This window comes from Budorcas taxicolor, chromosome 5, assembly GCF_023091745.1.
Source record: "Budorcas taxicolor isolate Tak-1 chromosome 5, Takin1.1, whole genome shotgun sequence".
NCBI classification, from domain to species: Eukaryota; Metazoa; Chordata; class Mammalia; order Artiodactyla; family Bovidae; genus Budorcas; species Budorcas taxicolor.
Genome location: NC_068914.1, coordinates 108,618,370 through 108,636,220, shown reverse-complemented (window position 1 = coordinate 108,636,220; position 17,851 = coordinate 108,618,370). Strand labels below are relative to the sequence as shown.

At 41.7% G+C, this 17,851-nt stretch overlaps 1 protein-coding gene across 1 annotated transcript in view; it reads right to left on the bottom strand.

The window, feature by feature from the left end:
* Positions 1-17,851, bottom strand: part of ANO4 (anoctamin 4) — a 434,401-nt gene that overhangs the window by 222,578 nt on the left and 193,972 nt on the right. The window contains exon 4 of the mRNA XM_052640010.1: positions 3,120-3,311. Coding sequence (XP_052495970.1) covers positions 3,120-3,311 — 192 coding nt within the window. The remainder of the gene's footprint in view (positions 1-3,119; positions 3,312-17,851) is intronic.

The window sequence follows — 17,851 nt, the reverse complement described above, 5'->3', positions numbered from 1 at the left end:
GCCATCATGTCTTGACTGGATTGTTAAAGGCGGCCTCCTATCTGATCTTCCTCCATTTGCCCTCTACCCCTGTGGTCTATTCTCAAATAACAGCCAAAGTGATCCTGTTAAATATGTCTGCTTTTAGGATTCTTCTGTTCACAACCCTTTAAGAGTTCCCATTTCACACAGGGGTCAAAGTCTTTACATGCTCTGCAAGGCCCTGCTCCATCTGACCTCACTGAGCTGATGCGTGCTTCTCACTGCAGGCTCAGGGGTCTCAGTGCTTTTCCTCAGACTGTCAGACTCACTCCTATCCTAGGGCCTGTCCCCTGGATACCCCTGGGCTGGAATGAACCTGCCTATCGACATGGCTCTCTTGCCTTCTAGCCCTTGATCACACATCTTCTCCACAATGTGCCCTACACCTTGAGGACCACCTTATTACAACTGTAACATGCAACCCCCCACCACCTGCTACCCCTCCTTTTTCTTTTATCCATAATATTTATCTTCTTCCTAAACACTATTTGCTATGTTTATATATCATCTATCTCCCCCGTATAGTATGTAAACTCTCCAAGAACAGGGATGTTTGTTTCATTCACTGATATATTCTAAATACCTAGAGTGTCTGGAAACCAAACAGGCCCTCAATAAAACATTTGCTGAAAGGTTGATAGAGCAATTAGAAAGCGATTGTGATCAGTCAATTATACTTTTAAAAAGCCAGAAAAAATTTCAAGGAACTCTATATTCATAGTCTGAAAACCAGCTAATGAAGGGTCAGTTCAGTCCTACCCTAAAAATTATTTATTGGAGATACAAAAATAAATATTCCAGAATCCATGACTTTAAAGATCTTATGGTGGAGAGATAGACCATTTCAAAATATTCAAGATTATGGAACAAAATCAGGGTATCCTAGAGAGACCAGCATGAGCAAGGGTGGAGAGACATGACTCAGCCATGATGTGTCTGGAGAGCTGAAAGAAAGTAAGTCTGATCAGACCTCAAGGTCTGGTTGATGTGCCAGCTTGGCTAGACTAGAGTTGCCAGTTATTGGTGAACACTAATCCAGATGCTGCTGTGAAGATGATTGAAAGTCCATCATCAATTACCTTTAAATAAGGGAGATTATCCCACAATGAGGGAGGGGTGCTCATTCAATCAGGCAAAAGGTCTTGAAAGCAGAGCTGAGACTTCCCTAAAGAAGAAATTGTACCTGTGGACAGCATCCTCCTCTGTGCTCAAGGCTTTCTGTCTGCCCTTCAACAGTCTGTCCTATGGATTTCAGACCTGCTTAGATAGCCCTCATAATCATGTAAGTCGATTTTTAGTAAAACTCTAGTATAAATCTTCTTCTGGCTCTGCTTTTCTGGTTGAACCTTGGCTGATACATTAGAGTGTAAAGTTTAAGACAGAAAGGAGCAAAAATGGATGAGAAGCACTAGGGCCTGGATTATGGTGGGCATTTGTTCCTAACATACTAAGAGTGTTGGCCTTTACCCTGGAATGAGTAGGATAAGCAAGATGAATGGCATGGTCATGGGTGAAGGTGAGTCATTCTCCATTTGGTGTGAAGCATGTACTGTAACAAGAGGCAAGAGGACAAGAGAGATGCTAGAGGTTGGGAAACCATCAGAATTACCTGTGAGAGAAGTGATAGAATGGAGAAGGCAGGTTGCCACAGAAGTCAGGCAATATGCTTTGGGAAGAAGTGGTGGTCCACTCTGGTTGGGTACGTCAGAAGAGTCTGCCACACACCAAACTGTGGTGAAAGCAGGTCAATAAGAAAAGCCATGGTGGTGTGGATGAGGCAGAAACGAGGCTGCATTGGGTTGACAAGTGGCTGGGAACCTGAGCGAACAAAGGTAGGTTACTCTTTCAGAAATCTGGCTTTGGAGGGACCAGAAGACATGGTGGAAGTGAGAAAAGGATGCAGAGTCAAATGAAGATGATTAAAATGAGAAGCTTCAGCCTTCTTCACAAACTGAGGGGAACGATCAAGGTCCAGGAGAGGAGGGGTGGTCAAGGCCACTGGTGAAGGACACAGCTGAAAGCTCAGTCAAGGACAGTGGGAGACCGTCACCTCCCGACCACCAGGGGAGAGAAGTGAAGGATGGGAGGAGACAGAGGTATATTTGGAGATGCAGGGACCTATAGTATCAGGCCCCATGGCCCGTGGGTTTCTCAGTGAGGGTAGGAAGCCCGGGTATCCGCTGAGAGAAAGAAGATGACATGGCAAGAGAAGGAAATGACTTTAGCTGAGACTGGCTGGCCAGCTGAAAGCACATTATACACAGGAATCAGGATTGGTGGAGACTTAAAACACGTGACTTTGGAATTTCCTCACAATGTGCTATTTCCATAAGTCAGAAGTAGTGTTCACTTGTTTTTCCTCAGTTTTCAAAACAAAGCCTGGCATATAGCAGGCACTCAAGAAATGTATTGAATGAATGAATGAATACTTAAATGAGCCTCTCACCCAAATACTTGTGGTTGTAAATACCAACTTTGAGACAGACTCATTTTATCATTTTTAAGAAATCACAGGTACTTTCCAGGGCCTTGAAAATTCACATGACTCTAGTTGTCTCCCTTCACCTGAGAAAGAAACAGGAGTGAGTCAAGCCACATACCTGAGGCTTCAAAGTGGGCATTTTCACCTTGACATTTTCCCTGGGCTGTCTTAGAGCAAAGTATCAAGAAACTGGCCAAATCTCTGTACTGTTTTATTCTACAGTAAACTTTTCTGAACTGAGCAAGTGTATTCACTGGAATTTTCATTTATATTCTACCACAGTAAGTGGAATGTTGCCTTAACCTTTTCTGATACTTCAAGCCCTCTTCCCTCCTATTGGTCTTGGTGACATTTACCACTGATGGAAGTGAAAAGAAGAGGGGAAAAAACCCAAGACTCTTTTTTTTTTTTTTTTAGAATTTGATAGCTTTGTTTAATCCATTTAAAAATAAAACTAAAAATATAGGTATAGAAGCCAATAGTATTTGCTTCCCCCAACACTCTTTTAAAAAGTAAGCTTATCTGGAAGCGTGGCAGAATTAGATGACAAAAATATAGCACTGGTGGTCAGGTTGCTGCTAACCCAGGTCCCTGTTGACCCTTCCCCATGCATTACCTGGGTGGAAGACTTTGGTTCTCCCATTAGTGATTCCAGAAGAGCTCGTCTCCATTTTTACTGACCTTCTGCCTGGTGGAAGTGAGGAATGCCTGACCACGGGCAGGCGACGTGACCCTGGGCGGCTTGCCACACTTCGCCGTTGGTGGATTTGCAAACGCTTTTCAGCCCCATGAATAGATAAACTTAAACCTGGAATGAGAAATAGCACCATGATATTGAAAAAGTAGGCTCAGAATAGCTAAAACACCAAATTTTTTTCTGGCATAAAATCCAGAAAGCATTCAGTAACTGTTTCTCATTCTTAAGGGATGGTAGTAATACTAAAATTGTGGTAGTGACTGATTTTCACATTACATAAATAACTGAACGTTGTGTCAGTCAAAAATGGACATCTTCAGTTATTGTGACAAGAGTTTTATACACAGATACAATAAAGTTAAATATTAGAATTATTCCTGAGTCCTGAAAAATATGCAGATAATTGGCATGCTGTTTTCAGGGGCAATGAGGATTAGAAATTGTTGTGATATCCGGAATTTCAATAAAAATCAAATAATTTTTTTCAAAGTATTCATGTATAAGTCACAATACAGACTGAACTCAGATTTATACCTCTGATAACCTTAGAATGATGTACATATTTAGAGCTATTTTATCTGGGAAATTTTCAGACACACTAAAAGTAAAAGAAATAGTATGATGGACCCCATGCACACACCATCCAGTTTCAATAAATAAAGATCTTTCCAAAAGGCTGAAAAAACTTGCCAATCTTCACCTATTTCATTCCCTTTGTTGTTGGTTTGCTTTTTAGGTGCCAGAGTAGTTTGAAGCAAATTCCAGACTTCATGTCAATTTCATCAAAAATAATATTGGATTACATTAACTTACATCAATTATATTGATATGAATTATATATGCTGATACATATAAATTATATTTTAAAATTCTGAGCAATCTGGGATATAACAGAGGTATGCAGAGTTATTTTTAAATTTCTCCAAGGAGGAGAGGAGGATATAACCTGGGCCAATTTGTAAATTCTAATGAATTAAGAAAGGATGACTCAAATCAGAATAAGGTTTAGTCAGCCAAGGAAAAAACAATAATGCAAAAAAACAACAACATAAAACGTGTAAGGGAGACAAACCTGGGCAGTGCCCATCCAGGCAACAGCCCCAGAGTTCAAGATTCCCAAATGCACAGGCAGACAGCACTGACACACAAATTTTCTCTCCTTTATCCACTTCACTGCCCTTACTCTGACAATGCTCACAGACAAACTGCAGATTCGGATTCGGCTTCCAGGGCAAGGAGACCGTAACCACACGAGTGTTCCCATCTCCCTGGAAGACAGGGTCCCCTGTGTAGATGAACAGCTGGCATTCTGGTGTCCCTGCGTCTACCTCCTCACAAACAGGGTACTCTGCCCCATGAACTGTAACTAAGCCTGCGATGCTCTGAGGCTGAAACCTTGTTGTTGGGAGATTTACCCTGGAAAAGCCTGCCATGCTGGCTGGCCACTCGGGAGACAGCCTGGCAGCCCTCCCCTCCCACTGCATGCCCTGCTCTGATGCACAGCTGCCTGGCCAAGTGTGAGCCTTCCTCCAAGCAGGACTATCACGACAGCAGCCACCTGGCATCCCCACACTCCCTCCCACCGTGATATGCTCCACATTTCCAGACAGGTGCAGGACAAATGTCTGCAGACCCATAAAGACTCCAGAAAAGGGACTCCCATGGTGATCCAGTGGCTAAGACTCTGCGCTCCCAGTGCAGGGGCCCCAGGTTCCATCCCTGGTTGAGGGTGTAGATCCCTCATGAAGCAACTAAAAGATTCTGCACACCGCAGTGAAGACTCAAGATCCCACATGCCACAACTAAGACCCATGGCAGCCAAATACATTTATTAAAATAAATATTAAAAAACACTCCAGATGAATGCAGATAGATTTTCAGGTGACAGATGAAGGGGCTGGGAGGGACGCTTTAAGTCAACATCAGACAGTACACAACAGTCTCAGTCTGCAATGGATGGCACTCCCAGGACCATATTTTCTTGTCCCTTTTCCAAAGATTATTGGGCTGAAGGAACCAGAATGGTGAGTCAGCATGGCACTTCTAGCTCTTATCTAACAACCTCTCAAGGAAACACAAAATGACAGAAATGCGAAGAAAAATTACACAGTAGAAATAAACAGCAGAGATACTTGAAGTTGCTGAATTCCTGATTAAAAAATCTAATAACGCAGATGGTGGGGAAAAGGTCAAAAATAAAAAAGAATTCACAAGTACTACCAGGAAAAAGTGGCTATGAGGAAGATGGGTATTTTATAGGGTAACTGGGGGCAAAACCCTTGATATCTGCGCAAAGCCATCTGGGTCCTCCATGAATTAGGAATTCTCAGAGGTACAGAGACTGGACCATCAGCGCTATCCTCATACAGTGGCTGAGTCAATGAAGGAGAGATGTGTAAACAAACAGTACACAAGACAGCAAATACACTCCAGGCTTACAGAAAGCTAACATTTACAGGAGACTCAGCAGTCATGCGGAGAAGGGAATGGCAACCCACTCCAGAATTCTTGCCTGGAGAATCCCACGGACAGAGGAGCCTGGGGGCTGCAGTCCATGAGGTCACAAAGAGGCGGACACGACTGAGCGACTAACACACACACATACACATACACATACACACACACACACACAGCAGTCACATCTTCAGAAAGGAACTGCCAGCAAATAAAGTGCATCATCCATCCTGTTCTTAACTTCTTTGGAAGAAAAGAAGTTGATAATCTGTTAAACAAACTCAATATTGATCATTATCCCAATAAGGCCTCATCACAATGCTAAAAGACAGTATTCATTTCTACGTTTGAAACTTGAGGCCCAAGAAGTGAAGCTACTCACCTAAGGCCACACAACAAGTGAGCAAAGAATCTGAACTCTGATCTTTTCCACTTTAGCATGTAGCCTGATGAATGAGATATCAATCCAAGGGTGAACTGTATGAAGTCAGTAGTGGTTCTGAATAATTTAATGAGGCAGGGTTGGAAGGGAGAGTGTGCTGATGCTCCTTTAGACCCAAACTCTTATGAAACCATCTGTTCCCCCCTTCTCCATCCATCTGAAATGTCTCCCTGGTTCCTGACCAGTTACCAAACACCTTCAGCAGTAAGAAACTGCCTCTTCCTCCAGAAGCCCTTCCAGCTCCTCTGGCCCAAGTCTACACTCCGGTCTCTTTAAACTTGCCATTAGTTCTGATCACATCATGGCCTTGAATTCTCAGTCATCTGCTGGCAGGCAGATGACCCATTTCTTCCACCAGCTCCACAGTCTCTAAGAACAAGGGTCACATGGTGTACTTCTGACTCTCCCCTCAGTTCCCAAGTACTTTCCATACAGAGACGGAGGTGACAATTCCCATTCTTCAGCTCCTTCTCACTCTGCACATTGGGTCCTGCATGGTGCAAAGACTCCATAGGCATAGGTACAGCACAGAGTCAACAGCTGGTCAAGAAAATGACATGTTCACCTGTGTAACCCATTTTTAATGTAGTGCTTCTGATTTCAATACACCCTCATCCTCTTTCCTAGACAACTTCAGGCCTGAGGCTTGGCTCCTTCCTTCAACTTCAGCATCACTTCTGTCCCACTCAGCTGAAAAGATGGAGCCCAGGGGATATCAAATCTCTCATCTTCCCTCCCTTCTACCCCCAAATATCTTTTAAACATGACTTTTCCTCTTGAGACCTACCATCTATCTTACTTGAAAAAGATCTTAAGTCAGAACCTTGAGAAACACAAACCTTTAAGAATGACAAGTGTATGGTGTATGGTTAAAATGTGGGTGCTGGACTATTTACAATAGCTAAAACATGGAATGGGTCATCATGCAAAATGATGGGCTAGATGAAGCAGAAGCTGGAATCAAGATTGCCAGGAGAAATATCAATAACCTCAGATATGCAGATGATACCACCCTTATGGCAGAAAGTGAAGAAGAACTAAAGAGCCTCTTGATGAAAGTGAAAGAGGAGAGTGAAAAGGTTGGCTTAAAACTCAACATTCAGAAAATGAAGATCATGGCATCCGGTCCCATCACTTCATGGGAAATAGATGGGGAAACAGTGGAAACAGTGTCAGACTTTATTTTTCTGGGCTCCAAAATCACTGCAGATGGTGACTGCAGCCATGAAATTAAAAGATGTTTACTCCTTGGAAGAAAAGTTATGACCAAACTAGATAGTATATTGAAAAGCAGACATTACTTTGCCAACAAAGGTCTATCTCACCAAGGCTATGGTTTTTCCAGTGGTCATGTATGGATGTGAGAGTTGGACTATAAAGAAAGCTGAGTGCCAAAGAATTGATGCTTTTGAACTGTGGTGTTGGAGAAGACTCTTGAGAGTCCCTTAGACTGCAAGGAGATCCAACCAGTCCATCCTAAAGCAGATCAGTCCTGAGTGTTCATTGGAAGGATTGATGCTAAAGCTGAAACTCCAATACTTTGGCCACCTGATGCAAAGAGCTGATTCATTTGAAAGATCCTGATGCTGGGAAAGATTGAGGGCAGGAGGAGAAGGGGAAACAGAGGATGAGAAGGTTGAATGGCATCACCTACTCAATGGAGATGAGTTTCAGTAGGCTCCGGGAGTTGGTGATGGACAGGGAGGCCTGGTGTGCTGCAGTCCATGCTGTCATGAAGAGTCCGACATGACTAAGTGACTGAGCTGAACTGAACTCCTAACTCTAAGTTCTCTTTCCCTCCTTCTTCCCAAAGGTGGGGGTACTCACTTCCTGGGGCTACTGCAGCAAATTACAGTAACTGTGGTGGGTTGAAACAACAGAAATTTATCTTACAGTCCTATAGACTAAAAGCCTGAAATTAAGGTGTTTCTCACAGCTGTGAGAAGAAATCTATTCCTTGCCTCTTTCAGCATCTCACAGATGCCAGCTGTCCTTGGTGTTCTCTGCCTTGTGAGCACATCACTGTGATGTCTGTCTTTACTGTCATATCACCTCCTCCTCGGCACTCGTGTCTATCTCCCTCCACCGCTCATCCTTTTAAGGATGCATGTGATGGCACTTTGGGCCCACTTGGAAAATACAGGCTAATCTCTTCATCTCAAGATGCTCAGCAGCAAACTCATCAGCAAACAAGATCCCATCTGCAAAGTCTTTCCAAATGTCACATTCACAGGTTCTGGGGTTAGGACGTGGCTGTATATTTTGAAACCATAATCAGAGTGAGGATTTCCAAAGGTTCTGATGTGGGTCTTCTCTTTCTCTCCATCTTCTCACACATTCCGTGTCTCCAGCTGACAACTATGTGTGGTCATCTTCCAAGTGAATCTTACTTTGCTCTGTCTCCTAAATTTCAAGCCATCTTTCCCACCATGCTTGAGTCTGCTCTTGGGAAATTCAACAGGTCTGTCCACAGAACACAGCAAGTGTTTAACGTATTGATAAAGCAAAGCTTAGATTTCTAAGCTCCTTGTATATTTTCTTTGTTTGCGAAAATTCTAACTGAAATGTAAGCATTTTGCTCAATAAAATACAATTCTTCCGTGCTCTTTGTTTCCGGCTTACTCCCAAACTGCACTAGCTCTGGCCACATTGTGCGATAGAAGGGTGCCTATGTAGAAGTGATTTGCTTTCATCTAAATGTCATTCCTGTGATTCAGAGGTGCTCTATGCCACGGGAACATCTGGAGCTCTGTCAGTATTTTACAACTTGCAGCAACAGCGCCAATGTGTTGCATCACTCTCCTTGTCATTTCTTAGATCAACTATGTTTCAAGACACCGAAAAACCATGTTTTGAATATCACCATAAGCTAAATATGACTCAACTATTCCTAATTAAAAAATAATCTGTGAAAAGGGATATTTATTTCTAGTGTTCTCTCTTTCTCAGATTTAACTACTAAGGTAGAGAACAAATCCATCTCCAGAGGCCTGATGACAGGACTTGCTGCAGCCTAGCCTTCCTCCATCACACCATCCACAACATGTCTACTCCTATTTGATCTTCCTTCGTTGGAACAGGCTATTTGATGGGTTGGCATCAGTATATTCACAAACCTGGCAGTACCAACACATCAAAACCAGGAAGGACTTCCTGCCAAGTTGCTGTTATTTGTAATATTGTGACAGTTCTCTGTCTAAAGCCACATTACCTTGGCATTCAAGCACTTTGAAAGGAGACCAAAATGCTAAGGACTAGATATGACACTATCCAGACTTAACTTTTGGTTCAGTGTCTATATGAAGAACTTACAGAATCAGAAAAGATAAGAGCCTGAAATTAAGTGTTAATTAAAGTGCTAGGGATAAATTACCAGGGTGTCTCTCCTGCAAACCCACTCCTAGATTCTTTATAGCCTTTTTGGTAATTTTTTTCTCTCCTATGGGACTGATTTAGGACTGATTTAGAGTCTCCTTTTCCCTCCTTGCTACAGAATTCTTCTAGAAGGACTTCACTGAAACTACAGTGACACAGTAGATGACTAACCCCAATTCTTCGTAATTTTTCTCTGCCATGTGGCCCATCAGTGCTTTCCAGTAAAAAAGGAAGTGCATTCCCTGTTCTGTTCATTTTGGACCTGGTCATTATGATCTGCTTCAGCCAAGGCAATGTTAGCAGACACGATGAAAACATAGACATAAAATGTGCTCAGATGGTGATGGCTGAGTTATTTCTTCCCTGCTCTCTGTCTCAGGACTTCTGAGGGCCCAAGGCGACCTGCACCTGTCAGGTGGTCCCTTTTCCATGGCTCCAACTCTGCTGGGCTCTAATGCTATCCTCGCCTCTTTAGACACTGTAAAGACTTCCCCAGATAGTTCAGCAGGTAAAGAATATACCTGTAGTACAGAAGATACAGGAGATGTAGGTTCAATGCCTGCGTCAGGACGATCCCCTGGAGGAGGAAATGGCAACTCCAAAATTTTTGCCTAGGAAATCCCATGGACAGAGGAGCCTGGTGGGCTACAGTCCACGGGGTCTTAAAGAATCAGACATGACTGAGCAAGTAAACACAAAGGCTTCCCACTGTTGGTAGACCCTGGGCGCTTTACTGCCTCTTATTAATGTCCTCAACCCAACCGCTCTTTGCAACACAGAAAGTCCTTTTACTAAAATCTGCTCATTAATTCAAATGCTGTTTTTTCCTGAATTTTGATGACAGTGTTGTGCAAATCCATCTCCCTCAGTTTTAATAGTTAAAGGTTCTACATTCTCGTAACTCAGTAACATCACTGAAAACTTCTTTGGAAGGTTCTCAAAAACTTCATGATTGTTAGCCTTCATTTTTATTCCCCAAGACTGTCTCATTTGGGGTCAGCTTTTCTTCTTCACTACTCTGAAGGTTAACACTCTGAATTTCTCATTTCATCTCATCCTGTGATATTTAACTGATCTTAAATCACCATATTTTCACTCAGAGAAACAATGAGAGAATGACTATGAATGTCTTGTCATTTTGTGGAAGTTCAAGGGTTTTCCTTGTGTTTCACACACTTAGGCACAAGGTACTCTCTACCTCCAGCCCCATCCCCACCCCCCACACAGATAGATATAAAACTCATCAGAAAAGTGTTACAGGTGATATTTAAGGAGTGAAAAGATGGATATAGGCATTTGGAAATATGCAGTTTGAAATTTATATTTTGGAAAAGAGTTCTCTTTAAATCTTCAATTATCTCTAAGAAGCCAGTAAAGCACCTCTGCTTTCTCCAAAAGGACTTTACTTATTTCATATTTTTCATAATGATATGGTTAAATGTTATCACACTCCAGGTATACAGAGTTAGGGATAGGTGACAAAAATAGCTAAGTAGAAACCAGATATGTACCCTACATGGGGAAACCCACACTTGGTACAGACATATATACTGAAATCCCAAATTTCAGTGGAACCACTTACTAAATATTACCAATTAAGCAACTTAAATAGTATACGAGTACTATTTCATAAAATCATTGGACTCAACTTTATCTTGGCAGTTAAAAAAAAAGCTTCTAGAAGTGAAACACATGATGGTTTACTATCAGTAACATCAAATGATAAGCATTAACCCCTAGAGGGAACAGTGTTTTATGTAAGATTTTAGTCATTTGGCAAGTGAGTAAAATTTAGTTAAAAAGAATTTTTTATATTACAATTTATTTCTATCAACAACTAGTGAGCCTTACATGTCAGGCCCAAGGACAAAAATAAGGATGATGAAGGCTGAATCTATGTCTGTAAGAGGATGCTATCACAAGGGGAAAAGTTACGCAGAAGCAACTCTGATAGCAGCAAGATGTGAAAGGTCCATAAGGGAGGTACAGCTCAGAATATGTATACTTGAGGAAAGAAGGCTCAGCACCCTTTTCCTGTAGAAACAGATTTTAAAAACTGGGGGCTTTGCAGGCCATATGGTTCCTGTTGCAACTACTCATTTCTACTATGGTAGCCCCAAAGCAGCCACAGATGATGTGTAAGTGAATGTGTAGCTGAGTTCCAATAAAACTTCACTTTAAAAAAACAGGTGATGGGCTGAATTTGGTCCATGGATTGACTTGGAAAGTTAAGAAAAGGGTTGTTACAGAAGGCTTCACAAGGAGGGTGGTACTGTCACCCAGCCTGGATTGCTGGGCAAGTTTCTAAAAGGCAGAGATGGAGGGAAAGAGCATTCCTGGGAGCAAAGTCATGAGGGCATGGAAGGACAGAGTCAGTTCAGGCAGTGAAAAAGGTATCCAGTCTCAAGCACATGTAGTATATATGACCATTAACACTGGCTGATTAGACTGAATGTAATGATCATGATACCTTTTATATGGATTAAGTTTTAGAGAATTTGAGCCTTGAACGTTATACTAAAGAGTATAATCTTCATTCTAAGACAATGAGGAATCACTGATGGTATGTGAGCAAGGGGGGGGGGGGGGGGGGGCGGTACATCACCAGAGCAGGGATTTAAGAAGACTCCTCGATTCCATCCTGTGCAACAGATTATTGATAAGAGTCAAAGGGGCCTGGATCCAAGTAGTGACAGGAGGGGCACAAACAGATTGAAGAGACAGATTGAGAGCAGATTCTGTACAACTGGATAACCTTTTTAATGTTTAGAGGTGAGAGGAAAGAATCAAGATTAACTTTGGATCTGAAGATAGTAAAAGAAATAAAAACATGGATGGGATATTTTGATAGGCAACATGCAGGCAACAAAATGGGTTCAGCTTTGGATATACTGGGTCTCTGACTCCCTGAGACATCGAAATAAAATGTTCACTCAGCACTGCCGGAAATAAAGGTGTGGAGTTTGGACATGCTTCTGGCTGGAGTTCTTTGCTAGAGGTGAATGAATAGTGAAGCTCTGAGATAGCCTGCAACTTCCAGAGGAGAGATCACAGATAAAACCTGGAGGGAACTTCTAGAGGGAAGATAACCCAAAATTAACAGCAACAATAGTCAGCACTGGCTGAGGGTTTACCATGTACCAGATATTGTTCTAAGAGTAATAAACATATTACCTCCTTTAAGCATTGTGTCAACCATACATGGTATTAATACTTGCACATTCTTTATCCCCATGTGACGGAAGAGAAAATTGAGGTATAGAAATAGTGAGTAATTGACCAAAGGTTACAAGGAAGTGGCACAGCCAGAACTTGAACCCAGGCAACCCGGCTAGCCTTCCCAGGAATGCTGCATGCAGCAAGAGAAGGGAAACAAGAGAAGGACATGCTCAAGGCAGGCCGAAGAAAGGGAGAACCGAGGAAAGAAAGCATTCACATGGACTGAGACAGAAGTGGATGCCAAACTGCAAGAAGCTGAAGAGTAAGAGGAACACAGGCAGTGCAGACAGTAAATCCAATACTCGGAATGCAAATCCTGCGGCAGACACAACAATGGCTCCCCCAAAACATCCAAGTCCTAATCCCTGAAACCTGTGAATACCTTACTACATGCGGCAAAAGGGACTTCACAGGTGCGAATGAGGACTCTGGCAGAAATCATCCTGGGTTATCCAGGAGGACACAATTTAATCACAGGAGTCCTTACAAGCAGACAACCTTTTGTGGCTGGAGTCAGAGGGATGCGTGCTGCTGGCTCATTGAAGAGGCTATGGAATGTGGCAGCTCTAGAACTGGGAAAGCCAAGGACACAGATTCTCCACCAGAGTCACAAGACGGAGCACAGCGCCGCTAACAATTCAGTTCTAGCCACATGAGACCTGTATCTGACCTCTAACTTGCAGAACTTTAAGATTATAAATTTGTGTAATTTTAAGCCAAAGTGTATGGTAATTGTTACCACAGCAATAGAACACTCGTTCAGCTTCCCATCTCTCCCCAGTGTGATTAATATTCTTGACAATGATTCTAATACCCACCCACATCAGCCCACCCTTGGCCACGGCCACAGACAATGGGCAATCCCCTAGTCAGCACAAGCTCCCCAACATCCAGGGCAAGGCACTGAGGGGCCAGGGAAGGTGGGAGATGGGGAAGCTAGCCCTGCCTGAATCTCCTTAATCAATACTTAATTTAACTGACCAAGAAACAAACGCTAATTCAAAGAGGTCAAAGAATTTATCAAAGCTAACTTGAGAATGCAGCCCACTAATCATTTACTGATTACAACTCGATGTTAATAATGGTGCAGTTAGATTTTCAGCCATATGATGTGCTTCTAAAGACTCTTTGACAGATGTTAACAAAAAAAACAGCAACAAAATGGCATTAAATTATACAAGACAAAAAAAAAGACAAAAATAAATAAATAAATTACATAAGACTTTGAAGTGTAACTTTTAAATGGAATTTAATGATAATTTCAAAGGAATAATGAAGGTTATTTATATGACTGAGTTATAAAGTTGATCTCAACTAATTTTGGTGCTAACAAATACATTTCTGATAGTTAATAATTAATGAAAGCTTCTGGCAAAACAAAAACAAAAACACACCTGTATTTTAACGCCCTTTTGAAATGGCCTAAATTATTGTAAAACAAACAAACAAACAAAAAAAGACTTTAACCATTTCTCTTAAATAAATATTTGTTTGAAATAAGTTATCCCTGTGCCAAAATATTTAGCAAAATAATTTGCTCAAAACAAGGCATATTCACTATTCTCATTCTGTATGGTCTTTCAAAACTTGTTTGGTCATCAATGTTGGTGGTGATGATTTAGTCACTAAGTTGTGTCCGACTCTTGTGACCCATGGACTGTAGCCTGCCAGGCTCCTCTGTCCATGGGATTCTCCATGCGAGAATACTGGGTCCCCTTCTCCAGGGGATCTTCCTGACCCAGGGATTGAATCCAGGTCTCCTGCATTGAAGGCAGATTCTTTACCAACTGAGCTACAAGGGAAGCCCTTGAAAGCCTGTCCCTAAAGCCAAGCCTCAGTATATTAATGAATCAAGTGACTGGAATCAGGTATGCATACTTTAATAGCAATGTGAATATCGTAAGCCTTGGCTAACCATGGTTTACAAGTACCTTATTCAGTAAATGTGGGATGACAGCAAGGTCAGGTTTCACAGAAAATAAGGAAGGGGGAAATAAACATAGCATTAACATTGTTTTTAAGTGTATGTCTCCTCGTGGCTGCTGATCTCCAAATTCACTAGCATTAAATACCTGCTGTAGTGGGCAAACTCTCTCTTAGATTATTTTTCAGTCACCCGGTTGTGTCCAATTCTTTACAACCCCATTGACTGCAGCATGCCAGGCCTCACTGTCCCTCACCATTTCCTGAAGTTTGCCCAAGTTCGTGTCCATTGCATCAGTGATGCCATCCAGCCATCTCATCCTCTGACATCTCTCTTAGATTAAGGATCAGCAAACCATGGTTCATGGGCCAAATCTGACCAATCGCCAGTTTTCGTAAAGAAAGTTTTATTGGAACTCAGCCACAGATATGTTTACACATCACCTGACTGTTTTTGTACTACAACAACAGAGTTGAGCAGTTGTGACAAAGACTGTTTGGCTCTCAAAGAAGAAATACTTACTATCTATCTGGCTCTTTACAGAAGTTTGCCTGCCCCTGTCTTAGATCAACACCACTAAGATATTTGGAAAACACTGCTCAGGTATTGTGACTTACTGACACAAACTATTTCCTTAAATGTTTTAAAGGCAGTAATCTGCTTGAAATTTCAAACCTTAACAGCTTGAATGTTCATAGACTTCTGCACTTCCTTCCTCTTTTATTTGGTGAGGCATGGCAAAATAACTCCTATAGCTGCTTGGTGTTTTTCCAAACTAATGTGGAAGCTGGGAACCTGTTTTGGGGGGTTATAGGTAACAACAGGAAGAGCATAAACACAGTTCCAATAGACCACAAAAAGCCTTATATGCTCCAGTAGATAGATACCATATTATATCTATCCACAATATTACATCTCATATATAACTATATTATTAAAAAATATTATATTGTTATTAAATAACATAATAATTATTAAATAATATTTAATAATAATCATATTGTGTTATTCATGGAAACTGGCCTGAATTGAGTGCAATGGTAATAATAGCTCACACTGAGGCACTGTGGCAAAGAACACAGATTTAGGGTGCAAACTGCCTGGGTTCAAATCCTGCCTATGCCACTACCAACTGTGTTCTTAACTAGCTTCTAGGAGCCTCAGTTTCCTTATATAAAATGGGGATAACAGTACTATCTACCTCATAGAATACAGCAGATCTGGGCACATAGTAAATTCCATTAAAAAATATTGATTATTTACAGCAATATATTAACAATCTTACTATTGAGAATGTGATTAGTGGTTAAGAGTGTAGGTTCTACAGTCTGTCTACCTAAGTTGGCCTGTATTCTGGTTCTACTCCTTTCTGGCTGTGAGAATTTGGACACGACCCAATGGGAGGATAATAGTAACATCTACCCTTGGACTGTTTTGAGGATTATTTGAGTTAATACATATAACACTGCCTGACAGAGTATATACTCAAAAAATCCTAACTATTTTTATTATTTTCAGTATTAGTATTATATTATTAATATTTTCATCACCATGTAACTTGCCTGATGATAAATGTTCTACATTATGAGGCACTATTATCAATACCATTTTAAGGATACAGGAACTTAGACATAAGAAAGTTAAGTAACTGGTTTCATTCACTGATTGATGTAACTGGGAACTGAGGAGACCTTTGGGTCTACATAAAAATAGAGGCTGATTTCTTTAAGGGAAAACAGGCTGATTAAGAAACAGAAGAATTTTATAGTTTCTGGTCTTACATTCAGATCTTTAATCTATTTTGAGTTTATCTTTGTGTATGGTGTTAGGAAGTGTTCTAATTTTGTTCTTTTACATGTAGCTGTCCGGCTTCCCCAGCACCACTCATTGAAGAGGCTGTCTTTGGCCCATTGTATATTCTTGCCTCCTTTGTCAAAAATAAGGTACCCAGAGGTCGCTCAGTTCAGTCACTCAGTCATGTCCGACTCTGTGACCCCATGAACCACAGCACGCCAGGCCTCCCTGTCCATCACCAACTCCCAAAGTCCACCCAAACCCATCTCCATTGAGTCGGTGATGCCATCCAGCCATCTCATCCTCTGTCGTCCCCTTCTCCTCCTGCCCCAATCTTTGCTGGCATCAGGGTCTTTTCAAATGAGTCAGCTCTTGGCATCAGGTGGCCAAAGTATTGGAGTTTCAGCTTCAATATCCGTCCTTCCAATGAACACTCAGGACTGATCTGCTTTAGGATGGACTGGTTGGATCTCCTTGCAGTCCAAGGGACTCTCAAGAGTCTTCTCCAACACCACAGTTCAAAAGCATCAATTTTGGGGCACTCAGCTTTCTTTATAGTCTAACTCTCACATCCATACATGACCACTGGGAAATCCATAGCCTTGACGAGACGGACCTTTGTTGGCAAAGTAATGTCTCTGCTTTTTAATATGCTGTCTAGGTTGGTCATAGCTTTTCTTCGAAGGAGTAAGCGTCTTTTAATTTCATGGCTGCAATCACCACCTGCAGTGATTTTTGGAGCCCAGAAAAATAAAGTCAGCCACTGTTTCCTCTGTTTCTTCATCTATTTCCCATGAAGTGATGGGACCAGATGCCATGATCTTAGTTTTCTGAATGTTGAACTTTAAGCCAACTTTTTCACTCTCCTCTTTCACTTTCATCAAGAGGCTCTTTAGTTCCTCTTCCCTTTCTGCCATAAGGGTCGTGTCATCTGCATATCTGTGGTTATTGATATTTCTCCCGGCAATCTTGATTCCAGTTTGTGCTTCTTCCAGCCCAGCGTTTCTCATGATGTACTCTGCATATAAGTTAAATAAGCAGGGTGACAATATACAGCTTTGATGTACTCCTTTTCCTATTTGGAAGCAGCCTGTTGTTCCATGTCCAGTTCTAACTGTTGCTTTCTGACCTGCATATAGGTTTCTCAAGAGGCAGGTCAGGTGGTCTGGTATTCCCATCTCTTTCAGAATTTTCCACAGTTTCTTGTGATCCACACAGTCAAAGGCTTTGGCATAGTCAATAAAGCAGAAATAGATGTTTTTTATGGAACTCTCTTGCTTTTTTGATGATCCATCGGATGTTGGCAATTTGATCTCTGGTTCCTCTGCCTTTTCTAAAATATCAGGAATTTCATGGTTCACGTATTGCTGAAGCCTGGCTTGGAGAATTTTGAGCATTGCTTTACCTGTAGGTGCATGGGCTTATTTTTGGGCTTTCTATCTT